This window comes from Saccopteryx leptura, chromosome 12 (genome assembly GCF_036850995.1).
Source record: "Saccopteryx leptura isolate mSacLep1 chromosome 12, mSacLep1_pri_phased_curated, whole genome shotgun sequence".
In the NCBI taxonomy this organism is placed as follows: Eukaryota; Metazoa; Chordata; class Mammalia; order Chiroptera; family Emballonuridae; genus Saccopteryx; species Saccopteryx leptura.
In genome coordinates, this window is record NC_089514.1 from 22,200,970 (window position 1) to 22,216,648 (window position 15,679).

At 40.8% G+C, this 15,679-nt stretch overlaps 1 protein-coding gene across 1 annotated transcript in view; it reads right to left on the reverse strand.

Moving 5' to 3' along the window:
• LRRC72 (leucine rich repeat containing 72) overlaps nt 1-15,679 on the reverse strand; it is a 135,565-nt gene that overhangs the window by 5,293 nt on the left and 114,593 nt on the right. The window contains 3 exon segments of the mRNA XM_066353926.1: nt 728-817; nt 9,266-9,376; nt 10,493-10,574. Coding sequence (XP_066210023.1) covers nt 728-817; nt 9,266-9,376; nt 10,493-10,574 — 283 coding nt within the window.

Consider the following 15,679-nt stretch of genomic DNA (forward strand, 5'->3'; position numbering starts at 1 on the left):
CCTAATGCCCCCAGGCCCTTTCTAACACAGCATCATGGATGACTGAAATCACAACGATGACACCTCCCTCATTTCCTCAAGACTGTGAGGAAGAGGAGGCATAAACATAAGGCTTTGATAATCCTCATTAAGAAGTTAGTAATTATTAAGAATTTCCAAACCTAGAGATAGAAAGGTAAGTAGATAGATGGATAATAAAACAGGCCTCCAGAAATGTAAAATGTAATGCAGTGATTGTTTTTGTTTTTGTAGCTTATATAAATCCAACATACTAGTTTACCTATACCTACAATGTCTACTAAAGATATATTCATAAAGAATTTATCATTGATTATATACATTTTAATATATCCATATATTTACAGAATTTCAAAAAATATGATTTTTAGAACTTAAATAGACCTTAAGAGATTTAATCTAATTTTCTCATTTCTGAAATAGGAAACTAAGGTACCAGGAGGTAAATGACTTGGTATTTAACACATTGGCGTCTGAAACAGAATCCGCAGACCAGCCTCACACTCAATTAGATGGCCTTCCCAAGCCAACGGTTAGAAGGCATCAATTCCTACAGCAGGGCAAATTTCACAGGGCAAAACCGTCAATAATGATTTAAAAGCTTTCATTTACACAGAATATTATTTTCGAAAAGACATTCAACATTTTAAAATCACCGAGTTACATAACTATCTTTCAACTATTTCTCTGCGAGAAAAGGTGTCCTTACGTTTTCTGTCAAGCAGCTCTATTCCAGGAAGGTGGTGGATTATATATAAACGATACAGGTTGTATTGGCAAAGAGGGTTTTGGTAGAGACCTGCAAAGATGTCAGATTTCCAAATTAGTTTTCATTTATCACTTGATAAGATATGGACAATTGCAGGATTGATATAAAACGTAAGGACATTCAGAGCTCTGCTTCACAGACCAAACCGGCTGCCTTGGCAAACCCTTACTTATTTAGAGCAGCACTTTTCTGATCTGTTCAATTCATTCATTCAACACATATTTTGTGTGCTTACTGTCTACTAGGAACTGTGCTAGGTGCTGGGGACATATTATTGATTGAAATCTGTCACAAATAAAAAATATTATAAGTCCATGAGTTAATTAGTAAGTAAGAATTATATGTCAGCTCTCTGGGGGTCTCAATGGTGGTTTTTTTTTTGAAGTTGGAAACAGGGAGGCAGTCAGACCGACTCTCGCATGCACCCGACCGGGATCCACCCGGCATGCCCACCAGGGGGCGATGCTCTGCCCATCTGGGGCATTGCTCCGCTGCAACCAGAGCCATTCTAGCGCCTGAGGCAGAGACCCTAAAGCCATCCCCAGCGCCAGGGCCAACTTTGCTCCAATGGAGCCTTGGCTGCGGGAGGGGAAGAGAGAGACAGAGAGGAAGGAGAGGGGGAGGGGTGGAGAAGCAGATGGGCACTTCTCCTGTGTGCCCTGGCCGGGAATCGAACCCGGGACTCCTGCACGCCAGGCCAACGCTCTACCACTGAGCCAACCGTCCAGGGCCTCAATGGTGTTCTTTATCAAAGTATTGTTCACTTGTTCTCTTCTTCCAAGCTCAGCAATCACAAGGTTGCCTGTGCAAAGATGGGCAGAGATGTGGACACTGTTCTAATATAGTTTTCTTTCTCCACTTCATTTCATTGCGCATAGTTTAGAATATGAAAATGCCATAGCAGCTTAAGATCTCAGCAGGAGCAGAGCAGAGCAGGTGTGGATGTTGCATCTGTCTACCTCTGGCCAGCTGCTCGGGGCTCAGATTTCCTGCGCACAGAGGCTGGCATACCTAATGAACCATGCCAGCTAATAGAGGTGGCTAGAGGTGGGAGGCACACAGGTGTAGAAGAAGAGCTCCTGGCACTTAGGAAGTCACATCCCTTAGGCATCAGCATGCGGGACTTTTTTAAAATCTCCAACTAGAAGTTGTGAGGGTATTTTTTTCATGGAAGAGATATTTTCCCTATTCTTCTTTAGGTCATATTAAAGAGGATCCTCCCCACCCCCCAATGTGAAATAAAAGTTCTTTGATTTCCAGATGGATAGCTTTAGCTATTGCATTCTGCCTACATGTGATTTCTAGAAAAATCCTTCTGGAAAATACATCTAGTGAGGACCACTAGATGGCAGTAGCAGAAAGAGCTCCAGCTGTTGTACAACTACACTTAACAATGAGGCTCTTGCAATGTACTTGTTGAGTTTAGCAGTACAGCTGTAGCATTTGACTATTTAGGAAATACAGAGGCTTGATAAAATCATGAAAATATTAAGCATTAGAAGTCCAGGAAAAAAAAGATGATAAAGAACAGTTTGCAACCTAAAGGTGCAGGGGCATGCTTAAAAAACAACACACTATTTGGATAAAAACTGAAAAAAGCTAATTATTTGGATGTTTTCTCTGTAGTCAGTCAAACGTTCTGATATTTGGTGCATAGACACAACTTTCCTGGCTAATAAAGTTGTTATATATAGCTATTCCCCGTGGAAAGCATGAGTGCTCGAGGGATTTAAAGCAGGCAATGGAAGACACCCGGTGCATCATAAACAAAAGCTTGAACACCGAGGAAAGGCATAAAAGAACATGTAGAGCCAGGAGGAACAACAACAACATAAAGCAGGGAACTAGATATGCATTGAGGGCCAATGAGAGGAAAAATGAAATGGATATTGTTCAAGATTTCTTAAGTGAGGTCAAAACTGGTTTGAATTTTACTCTTGAAAGAGAAGGAATATCAAGAGATAACAAATAATTATAACTACAGGATCAGGAATAGAATGGATGTATATTAATCCAGTAATAATGATAGATTTTAAGAGATCCACAGGAATCATGCATTTCACAATAACTTGAGCCATAAAGAGAAGAAAAAAAAAGGACAACCTGAAAGTATAGAAGAGCAAAACACAATTGTTTTCAATGAGAGTTTAGGAGGGAGAAGAAGTCACGTGTTCTTTAGTGCAGGAGTCTACTCTGGTTACTCTCTTGGAGAACCACATCTGACACCTCAGAGCCCTACCATTCATTACAGTGGCTGAGCGCAGTCTGCCTGGACATGTGACGTGACGTTGATGGAAAATGGACCAGTAACTTTCAGCGGCAGTTACTTCTGGTATACCCCCATATTCTCTTTCCCCTCTGAGAACATTACTATTTCATTTCTTTTCTTCTTGGCTTTTTCTCCTAGTGCCTAGTAAGTAACATCTTTATGTAAATTTTTTAAAAAGAGAGAGAGCTTCTGGCTTCAGATTTGGATTTACTGCTGTTAAATTAATAATTAGGGTGATGTCTTAATACTATAAACCCAATGTGCTTATTATGGTTCAACATTCATTTCATTGTAAAGTAAAATCTAAGTGACAGCAAGTCTGAAAACTCCCCTATGAAGCCCAGCCTCTGCCTAAATTAACTTAAAAAATAAATAAAATCAAATAATGCAAGAGATATTTCATCGTTATCATTCTTCACTTTTTTCCTAGCTCTTCAATTTTAGAAGGAAACAATCTTTTTTTTTTTTAACTTTCCTGTTTTTTTTTCTCCTTCTATACTACTAAGCACTTCACATTTTGAATTTATGAGTTTTGGATGGATGCTACTGAAATTACCATAAAGTTTCTAAGATATGAAACCGGTTTCCTGTGTCTGAAAGTTCTGAAAGCCTTCCGTGATGTATGGGGTACATTCCTTCAGAAGCTATGAAGCGAAATGGCTTACACTTTCACTTTCAATAGGTTAATACTATTTAATCCACCTTTCCTCCGGGCTACTTACAGAGTACACCTCAGTGGCGCCAGCACTGTCTTGCTTATCTTAATTTAGGATTCTGAGCCTAAGCAATTTACATTCACCCAATAATATATCAAAATGTCTCTACTACCTTACTGCACACACTTGAGTTACATGAGTCACATGTGTGAGACTCTACCTCTTTCTGAAGCAGAAGAGAAAAAAAAAATACAGTCATCTGAATAATTGGCTTTGGTTAATTTGTGTAAACTTCTGAAGCAAAATTTAAAGTAATAATTTAAATGAGCCCAAATGTTTTTAAGACCACCTTTGAAGAAAGTTGACGTAATTAAAACGTAGCGACATATCCGTTTTGATACATGGGAAATGATAGAAGCTAAAAGCAGTTATGCTGTGTACCTATGCAGAACAGCCTGTGGAAGGAAGTTCAGGTGTCAATGATCCGACACTAAGACTCTGAAGTTCTGGCTCCAGGTTACTTAGTAAGGTCAGTATCTTATGATCATCACCATCTTGTCTTAACGACACTAAAGCAGGGGTGAACAGATGGAGGGGTCAGAATATTCTCTTCTTCAGGACAAATAGCAGTTCGAGACCCAGCTGGCCTTTTTTATTGGGGAATTGGTCTGTTTTATTGTTTGCAAGGGGTGGCCCCACCCCGAGGGACATTTCGGGCTGAGATCTAAGTGAAGAGAACATGAAGGTGGCAGTCCTACCCAGTCTCTCAGCGTCCCTCTCCATCCCTGCAGCCCAGTGAGGAAGGGTAGAAAACGTTTAAGGGCAGAACCTGCAGAAAATGAAGACCCTCTCTTGAAAAGGGCGCTCCTTGTCTCCAATGGAAAATCCTTATAGCTCCGCTAAGAAGCAAGTCTTAAAATTTACAGAATGTCAGAGTCCGAGTATACCTTCCAATAGTGAAGCTTAATGACACAGAGAAAATTTAAGAGAAATGCAGGGACCAAGAGTTTAGAGGCAGGAAAGCGTTAGGTGTTTAGTTGCTGTTGGTGGTGTTTTCTCCCCTCTGTGCTGGAAAAAGGCAGGGGGACCCAAGGTTAATGAATGTTATCAGCCAGGAACTGCATCTCTGACACGTGTAGATAGATCTGATTTACAGAGTCTGGAGGTAGGAAGGGAAGTGGAGAAGCTGGAGAAAGGGTGTGGAAAGGCAGACCTCCTGGAGAGAAGGGGCGGCGCCCTCCTGACGGCCTGGAAGTCAGGAGCTCCCGTCCCCAGGACCTCACACCCTGCAGCGGGCTTGGGCCGCCCCGCAGCTCCCTGCTCGCCGCTCGCAGGCATGTGTCTCTGGGCCATCTCTTGGCAGTGGAGGGTGCCTGCCGCAGTGGATTAGAGGGTTAGCTCCAGGCACTTTCCTCACCCTCTGAAGAGCTGGCAATTGAAGTGGAATAATAACAACACTTCGGCATTTTATACAGTTTAACAACTTGAAAAGACAAAAATTTTAACATTTCAAAGAGCTGAATCTAATCTGTGATTGCAAATGAGGCTCATAGAAACTAAATTTAAAAACATTACTGTACTAACCCAATTAGTAGTTTAATAAATGCAAACATTTCCCCCCAATTAATTTCTTTAATGAAAATGAGGGGAAAGTTCAAAATGTGCATAACTTGCTATCAAAATATTTCAGAATTATTTGTGTGTGTGTGTAATTAGACATTGCACTTTTTTCTATTTTTCAAAATATGATGGCACTACAAGATTCTCATTTGGAACAATTATAGTTGTATAACTTGAATTGCATCACCATGATTTTATTTATTTATTTAAAAATTTTTTATTTTTATTTATTTATTCATTTTAGAGAGGAGAGGGAGAGACAGAGGGAGAGAGAGAGAGGAGAGACAGAGAGAGAGAAGGGGGGGAGGAGCTGGAAGCATCAACTCCCATATGTGCCTTGACCAGGCAAGCCCAGGGTTTTGAACTGGCGACCTCAGCATTTCCAGGTCGACGCTTTATCCACTGCGCCACCACAGGTCATCACCATGATTTTAAATAGAGGGCGCTTAAACTGTTGTGACGGGTAATAATATGGACATTATCCTGCCAGGCTGGCCTTTCAGAAACCGAGAAAGGCATGCCGGCACCGCACGCAGAGCTGACACGGGTCTGTGTTCACAGACACCCTGGAGAGACGGGGGCCACAGGGTGGGTTTGAGACGCCCCTCATTCCGGGGCAGGCACAGAATCGCCATGACAATGATCAGAGAAACCTTGACTGCTAACCTCCAAATTCTGTACTATAAAATTAATTTGCTTAATTAGCAAAGTAGCCAATTAGTTTTGAGTGAAGTCCCTTCAACTCTAAGAAATATTTAGCCTGAGAGTTATGAAACTGTAAGCTCCAGAAAGGTCCAAAAAGGGTCTTTTCCTGTTCACTTTTGTGTCCCATCTAGTAGACTGTCACATAGTGAATACATAATGAACATCTGTTGAATGAATGAATAAAGGATAACTAAAAGTAATAAGGCATAACTATAAGTTTCAACATTTCTTAGTAGTTTGGTTAATGCTCTGAGCCTTGCATGTCCACCATTAAAGAGGGAATAATTCTAATCATGTCATAGGATTGCAGTGAAGATTTGAAAGAGAATATTACAGGAAAGCACTTTCTCAACAGGAAAGACATCAAATATGTTATTATAATGCTTATTATTTAATATGTCAGTTATTTTAAAAATCTGTTTACTACTTAGCAAAATTTCTAGTCTGTACATATTAATTTATTATCTAATTTACAAATCCACAATAAAACATTTTTATGTTTGTTGCTACTTCAAAATAGCAATGTTAAGAAATGTTTTTTAAAAAAACGTTTTACAGAAAGAGTTTAATATCTGAAGCAATCCTGGGAGGTAGCTATTAACCCACTTTAGAGCAAAGTGAAGACAAGTGACAATTCCAGATCTAACATAACTAGTCTTTTCATCATAAAAGGATCTGTTCAGCACAGAAGGGCCAGCCAATTCAAATATGAAGACCAATTCTGAGTCTTCCACAGACCATATTACATCTCAAAAATAAGCATGAAGTTGCCATGAACTTGGTCTACCGTTAATATTTGGGTTTACAGAATTCTCTGCACACGAATAATTTCTCTAAATACAGTAGATATAACTGACCAGTACTGAAAATGCATGAAAACTTTAGTCACTATCAATGTATTGATCTGATTAGAACTTCCTCCATCAATGCTAGTTGTGAAGCCAGTATCCAGGGCCACCATCACAGCCGCCTGGCCCATGCAGGTTCTCATTGGATTTGGACAGATGGTAATGAAACAATGGAGCCCAAAACTGGTGGGCCATCATCTTTAATCCTAGCTTGCACCCAGCAGGCAAGTACAACACACACTGGGCTCCAAAACCCACTCATTCAGTGCTCACAAAGCTACTGACTTATCCGAGTTTCCTAGAATCAAAGGTTTCTAGCTCGCCAGACTTATTCACCTCTCTTCCCCACCTCCTTCCTTCTCACTGCACAAAAACTGGCTTCTCCCTCACTCCACCATCTTGGCTGCTTCTCCTGGCCTCCTCCACATGGCCTCTCTCTGCTCTCCTCTCTGCTCTCTCCTCTAATGCTAATCTCAGGAACCAAGAGAGCAAGCTCCCGGTCTGCCCCACTTTATAGTGTAGAAATCAAAACCCCTTTAATCCAATATACAAAATAGGGAAGTCTCTGATACAAAGTCCACCCCACATCAAAAAGGGTGGGAAAGGCTTAGTCCTAAAACCAAGCCCCAGGCTACAAGGATCCTGCCTGCGCACACCCCGCCCCCAACACACATTAATATCACCTGGACAACGGCTTCCACATGGGCAACGCCATCTTTAACAAAGTGAGCATAACATATTTTATCTGCCCAACACCAGTTTACATGTTTTCAAAACACTGTCTTGGGCAATTCTGAGCAATGAATAGGGGAAGAAACAACGCCCATCCATTTCATGACATTATATAAAGAAGTCTGAAAACCCACTCACTGATCTGAGGGTCTTTCCGCTTAGTACACCTGGACCCATTTGTCCTGTATTGTGATTGTGTAGGAGTTTATTTACCCTTCATTACTCAAAGTTTACTGAGAGTAGGAACTGTGTAGCATTTATTTTCCAACTTAGCTCATACTTTCTTCCAATACTTAGGCCAGTTTCTTGCTGGGTATGATTCAGTATTCATGAATAAAGTTTTCTGTTCACCCAATTAAAAATTTAAATAAAAATTTACTTCTAGTTCTGGTGTTAGTTTTATTAAAGAACTCGCATATCACACAATTCCTCCATTTTGAGGATATAATTCATGTTTTTGAGTATGGGGGGGGGGCTCTTGGGTTACGACATAGTTCCATTCCTATGACAGTGACATAACCCCAAATTTGGTGTAAGCCAAAACACCCTAGCCCAGGGGTTAGGAACCTATGGCTCGCAAGCCAGATGTGGCTCTTTTGATGGCTGCATCTGGCTCGCAGACAAATCTTTAATAAAAAAATAATAATAACATTAAAAATATAAAACATTCTCATGTATTACAATCCATTCATTTCCTACCGCTCATGTTCATGGTTGCGGGTGGCTGGAGCCAATCACAGTTGTCCTCTGGGACAACACCAAATTTTTATTGGATAATGCCTAACGTACACAGGTCATTGTATGGCTCTCATGGAATTACATTTTAAAATATGTGGCGTTCATGGCTCTCTCAGTCAAAAAGGTTCTCGATCCCTGCCCTAGCCTAACACAAACGGAACACTTGTAACAGTCCAAAATGGCGTGGGTAACACTGGGGGACGCCAACTCCCTCACTCATATGCCGTGTTCCTGTGTATTCTGCCACGCGCAACCAAACTAGTTCACCCATGTAGTCCATAAGCCAAAACACTCATGTCTCAATTTTTTAAAGTTCTTATGGGAGCGAGCATCGTTAACTCGAAAGTCATATGTTGAGACTGTCATAACTCAAGGATCCCCAGTATACTGGCAGAGCTGTGGAACCATCGCCACTGTCAGTTTTGGGACATTTTCATCACCGCTAAAAGAAACCCCACAGCTCTTGTTCTTTAGCTGTCATTCCCCAGTGCCCCCATACCCCTCCCCCCATCCCTGGGAAAACACAGCTCTGTTTAAAAATAGTTACCTCTCAGTGTTGCTGCCTTGATAATGTGCTCTTTCTGGACAGGTCATATAAATGGAATCATATGATACGTGCTAAAACTTACTTCTGAGGTAAAATCAAAACCACAGATTTGCACACGTAAATCTCCCCTGGCCGCTCACTTTTGTCACTTTTCATTTGGCATGTCATATCATATCCACCTCCCAATTTTTTTTCTACCAGTTGTTCTTTCCAAAAACACATTTTAAAAAGGAAAAGAACTAGTCTTGTTTTCAAGGGTATCTAAGTATTCTAGTTATTGATCTAATTTAAATTTAAAAAATGCAGAGATGTCCTGCATTTGACGGTTTTAACTTATAGCCATATAGAAGCGCAGCTCAGTACTCAGGGTCTTGAGATGTAGCATGCCTGTCAGCTCCTTCACGGTAGCGTCCATGTTGGTCAACTCATTGTGTTGTAGCTGGAGGGTGTGCAGCGAGGGCAAACAGTGCAGGCCTAAAAACATTTTTCACAAGACTTTAAACGTTTTGAATGCTGATTAAACACTCTAACGAAGCAAAAGCAAAGACTGCTTTGCAGCCGATGAAAGGAACAATTGTTATTAATAATATCAATGATATTGTGAATTATCATTAAGAACAGGACAAAAGCATAAGAATTCAGTGAATTGAGTACAATGTGGGAATACAGAATCAATTTCTTTTCAGTGTTATTGTTTTACACCTCTTTTTTTTTCTGTAGCAATAATGTTTTGGGTTGATTTTGGTAGGGTTATTTTCTTTCTGCTTCTATTTTTGTTTTGTCCTATTTTTACCAATGTTACTTAGATCTATAATGCCAACCAAGGGAATAATTACTTGTTCAATTCAGTACCCCCCTCAAATTGCTCAACTAAATATTTTTTTACACCATATAAAGTCAAATACTCATATCATTTTTATTGATTTTAAATAGAAAATTTCCCCCCATTTTGAAAGTGGGTTGTGTTTTTGCAACAGCCACATCATAGTTTAATTGGTAAAGATTTCTTTCTTCATGGTACATGAAATCATGGTAAATCTTAAAATTTGTGCCATTCTGATTCTCTCATATAATAACATTACAGAAAAATGTTTTATGTTGTACTTCATATTTCATGACCATAGTACACCATGTACTTTTATCCTTGGTTTGAAATGGTCAGTTTAGAGATATTGCACATAAAAAATTAATTCAGAGTGAAAGAATTTGGTAACATTTTAGCCAGTAAAAAATTAAGACTATTTAGAAAGTTGTTACAATCATGAATGATCCCAAATATTGTTAACATTTGTTTCCCCAGTATCTACTTTGTGTCCAGCTGTGCAGTAGAATGGCAAAATTTCTGTTAATAAAAAGATTCATTTAATATTTTGACTATCAAGACACAAGACAAGATTGCATCCAACCTGTTATCAAAAATACATTTCTTAACATGAAATGTACACAAGAACATTCAAAATTAATAGATCCCATCACATATTTTCAACAGAAAGGTTAAAACAAATTTTTGCATTCCATTAGCAATTGCATAGTTAAAAGTAATTACTTGATTGAAAATTCATTCTGTCAACAGAGAAAATTTAGGCATACCTTCTATTTCAATTATTGCATTGTTGTTCAGATAGAGCTCTGTCAGACAATAGTTTCTAGTTAGAAAGGTTATTCCATGGAGCTGAAAATGAGAGTTTGAGAGCAAGTTACTTTCTGTAATAATTGTACATACATACATACATACATAAATAAAATTATAGTCAGACCATAGAAGTTTGATGTTTGCTGTTATTCTAATTATTTGTAACCTTTTGGTCTGGGCTATGAGTTTACACCTGGATTGTCTCCGAGGACAGTGTGGTAAAAGGATGTTTTTAGCTAATTTAATATAAACCCCTCTTAACCATCTTGACCCAAACTTCCATGCCTGGTTTTCAAAGCCCCTGTAGAAGGGCCTAGACCTTTTGCTCTAATAGCATCTCACACAACTTTGCTCCTTGTAGTCTCACTGGACTCTCCACTCATTCCATATACCAACTCACTCACCATCACATGTTACTAAGTGCCTGGCATGTGCCAGCAGCTCTCTCCTCAGAGAATGCTGGGGCCATTCCCACATTTCTTTGTGAGTCATGATTTCTCCTTGCCTGCCTGACTTTTCTTCCTGGTACATTTCTGATGATTCCTAAAGATGAGCCCTAGGCCTCCAAGGCTCACGAGACCAGCCATGCCTGAGTGGTCACAACGGGAGGCTTCCTCTGTTGCAGACGTTGTTGGAATCTTTGATCTTCTTGCATCTCACTGCTGTTTGCTCACTGTTCTGACCCGCTTTCTGTTTTTTTAAACTTCTATGGCTCCCGTACTTTGAGTCAGAATCCTGCATGATGGTCTAATTCTGAACTCGCTTTCTTTATGCCCCGTCTCTGAACCATCTCCTCTTCTGCAGCTCCCATCTCTCGGTGAGCAGATCCCGGAGTCTACCCGAGGACTCAGTCATTGTCATCTGAATGGACACGAGAGGCCACTCTGCCCCGTCAGGTCCCCAGCCAGCAGCCGATAGGAGAGCAGGCGCAGCATAGCCTGTCACTCCCCAGCTTATCTTGTTGAACAAGGCCTTCCCTGACAACCACTGTACCCACCAACCCCCCTTTTCTTGACCGCTCCCACACTTCAGTTGGCTTGTACAATTAATCACTTGACCACCAGTGTTGTGTCTTCCTTAAGGAAAGAAACCCTATTTCTTCAGTAGCTTATCCTTCCTACCTCCTCATTCTCCTAATGGTATGGGCGAAGTTGCATCTTACTTTTAAGATTAGGTTCAAAATTCAGTGTATATGATTTGGGAAATAGTCTAAAGCAGGGTAGTCAACCTTTTTATACCTACCGCCCACTTTTGTATCTCTGTTAGTAGTAAAATTTTCTAACCACACACCGGTTCCACAGTAATGGTGATTTGTAAAGTAGGGAGGTAACTTTACTTTATAAAGTTGATAAAGCAGAGTTACAGCAAGTTAAAGCATATAATAATAATTACTTACCAAGTACTTTGTGTTGGATTTTTGCTATGTTTGGCAGAATAAATCTTTATGAAACAACTTACTATAGTTAAATCTATCTTTTTATTTATACTTTGGTTGCTCCACTACCGTCCACCATGAAAGTTGGAATGTCCCCTAGTGGGCGGTAGGGATCAGGTTGACTAACACTGGTGAAGCATTCTTTCTGTGACAGTTTTTTAAAATGTAGTTTTTTAAAAATAGTAACAATTCACAAATACTTTACTGTTCTAACACATTTAAATACCATAAATAAAATTAAGCTCCTGTGTGGCCATTCCTCCCCAAGGAAATGATCCCCTTTATTCCTCTCTGTGCAGATGACCAGTGTTATCAAATTAATGTATCTTAATTTTGTAACCAGAGCTCAGGACAATGTAGAGTAGAGCTGTCACTCTGTCTCAATGCTGCAAAAAAGCACTCTGAAAATTCCTCAAATGAAATATTAAGTATTATATGCATGATATGGGGTATTGAACTCTAAACTTAATGTCAGAGTTGCAAGGAACACTCTATCATTATTTTTTAACTATTCTTTCCATAGCCTCAAAAAATGTAGCAGGTTTGCTTGCACTATGAGATGAGAGATGGGAGAGTCACAGCCGTAGACTGGCATGTTTAAAGCAACAGGTAAGGTAAGTAGAAGGAGGAGAACTCTGATCTTCATGTAGGATCCAGGAGGGAGAAGATTCTCATCAAATACTAATTGACCAAGTGCATAGTACTTTCTTTATATAGAGAAATATATGCTCAGAGTATGAATTAGTGTCACGTGTTTATTAAAGCTTATCATGGGACCTATTGCTAACAGTTAAAGACATCTGTTTGGGCCTTCGATGGACTGATTCATACAGAAAGATACCAGCCTAGCAGATTTAGTGAGGATTTATTGGAAATTTTACTCACGCCCCCTCATATCTCAGAAAAGCTACTTTAGATTTGTATCCAAAGTTGAAAACTGGTAACTGGTTTCTCTAATGAATTTTTTAACTGTTTTCTTATATTTACACTATTTACAATTTATGAAGCTCTAAAAGGCATGTGTGCTGCTTATCTTATCGTTTCACATTCATCTGCACCAAATTATGTCAGCATTCATGTAAGAAGACCACCGATAGTTTAACCACAGCTCTTATTAAGTCCTGAGAGAAGCCCTGTTTCCCTCAGTTAGGAGCAACCATTCAAGGTAGAGAGGAGTGGTTCCCACTTGGCTTCTGAACCCTTTCTACTTTTTCTATGGCTTCTTGACAGCAACTCACTACCACCAGTCCTTACTATTCCCTGATCAACACATAGCCACACACGACACCAGCACAGAAAAGGAGCATTAGCGGAAAGAATGGCTTCTTTTCACTCTCCTTTCCCAGTTGCCCGCCTGACTACACGTTAACAGAACATTATTAATGAATTGAGGCTTTAATTTCTCTTGTGTTACTCATTAACATAAGAAGAATATTAATGAACTCAATAGTTTCATCTTTTTTTTTTTTTGTATTTTTCTGAAGCTGGAAACAGGGAGAGACAGTCAGACAGACTCCCGCATGCGCCCGACTGGGATCCACCCGGCACGCCCACCAGGGGCAACGCTCTGCCCACCAGGGGGCGATGCTCTGCCCCTCCGGGGCGTCGCTCTGCCGTGACCAGAGCCACTCTAGCGCCTGGAGCAGAGGCCAAGGAGCCATCCCCAGCACCCGGGCCATCTTTGCTCCAGTGGAGCCTCTGCTGCGGGAGGGGAAGAGAGAGACAGAGAGGAAGGAGAGGGGGAGGGGTGGAGAAGCAGATGGGCGCTTCTCCTGTGTGCCCTGGCCGGGAATCAAACCCGGGACTTATACACGCCAGGCTGACGCTCTACCACTGAGCCAACCGGCCAGGGCCAATAGTTTTATCTTGATTACAAAATCATAGTTTGCTTAAGAGCATTAACATCCTCGGACCATGGTTATTGGTTATCTTAATACTGCACTGTTTGTTAGGGTGAGAGGGGTGGAGGAAGTGAAGTAGAAAAAGATAAAGCCAGATTATGAGGATCTTGGGGTGCTATTAAAAGACTGTGCAGAAGGGTGTTATTACCTAATTTTATTTTAGAAAGAAAATGGCAGGGAAGAACATAGTTCAGAAGGGATAGTAAGTTTAATGGCCGGGTGTTCTAATGATTCAGAAGCTTATGTGCTGACTCAGGGGAGAGCAATGGCCGTGGGAAGAGAGGAAAGTGAGAGGTAGTTCCAAGGGAAAATTCACAGGACATAAGAGACATTGCAATGTAGCAAGTTGTTGAAGTCAAGATCTAGGACCAGGAATTTGAAGACATACTGGTTTCCTTGATATTCCAGCCATGGTTAAAAGTAAATTGTTATTATAATTATCCTTTAAAAAAATCTACACTATTGATTGGAAGGATTGTTGTAGGATTTATACTTAATGTGACATTTTATAAATTGGTCTTAGCTCAAGGCTTAGCACATGCAAGTGATTCTGGTGTTGACTGGCAAGTCAACAGTGTGGAAACCAGTTTTGACCATGGTTCACCTTGATCCTGAGAATATTCTACACTTGATTGTTAAGCTACCTAATATCCACCCAATGTATTTTCAAAATATTATTTTTCTGCTTAACTCAGCCCAAACATGCTTCCATTAAGTAAACTTCCATTACTTTAACTAGCTGGTATACATTCTTCCATTCAACAAATGTTTGTTGAGCAGCCATTATATGGCAGACGCTGTGTTAAGTTGTAGGGGTGTAGCTGTGAACAAAACAGACATTTTTTTTATAGCCTGCCTTTTTTTCTCTAACAGGGAAAGTGAAAATAAATTATATGCATGATAAGTATATTATATATTATGGCATTAGTTGATAAATGATATGGGAGAGAAAACATGGATATTGGGAATGTCAGAAGGGAGGCTATGTTATATTTTAAATGGGTTGGTCAGAGTCAGTATCAGAGAGGAGGTAATATTTGAACAAACACTTGATGGACGGGAGGGAGTGGGCCACTGGGCCATGTGGGAGTAACACTTGGGACCAGCCAGTGCATAGGTCAAGGGCAGTGCAGTGCCTGGAGTGGCTGGATCAGAGTGAGCCAGGGAGTGAAGGTGGGGAATGAGGTCAGATAGGTAATCAGGGGTCTACTTGGGGCGGGCCTTGTAGGGTTAGAGTAAGAAGTTGGCTGGAATGAACAGGAAATCATTGGAGGTTGTGAACAGAGGAATGGCATGTTTTTTTGTTGTTGTTTTTTTTTTTTTCATTTTTCTGAAGCTGGAAACAGGGAGAGACAGTCAGACAGACTCCCGCATGCGCCCGACCGGGATCCACCCGGCACGCCCACCAGGGGGCGATGCTCTGCCCATCCTGGGCGTCGCCATATTGCGACCAGAGCCACTCTAGCGCCTGGGGCAGAGGCCAAGGAGCCATCCCCAGCGCCCGGGCCATCTTTGCTCCAATGGAGCCTCAGCTGCGGGAGGGGAAGAGAGAGACAGAGAGGAAAGTGCGGCGGAGGGGTGGAGAAGCAAATGGGCGCTTCTCCTGTGTGCCCTGGCCGGGAATCAAACCCGGGTCCTCCGCACGCTAGGCCGACGCTCTACCGCTGAGCCAACCGGCCAGGGCGGAATGGCATGTTTTAACTTAGGTTTCTACAGATCACTATGTGTACTTAATTAAGTGATTCTCAGTGGGGGTAATTTTCCCCCAGGGGAAATTTAACAACTTCTAGAAATATTTTAAGTTGTCA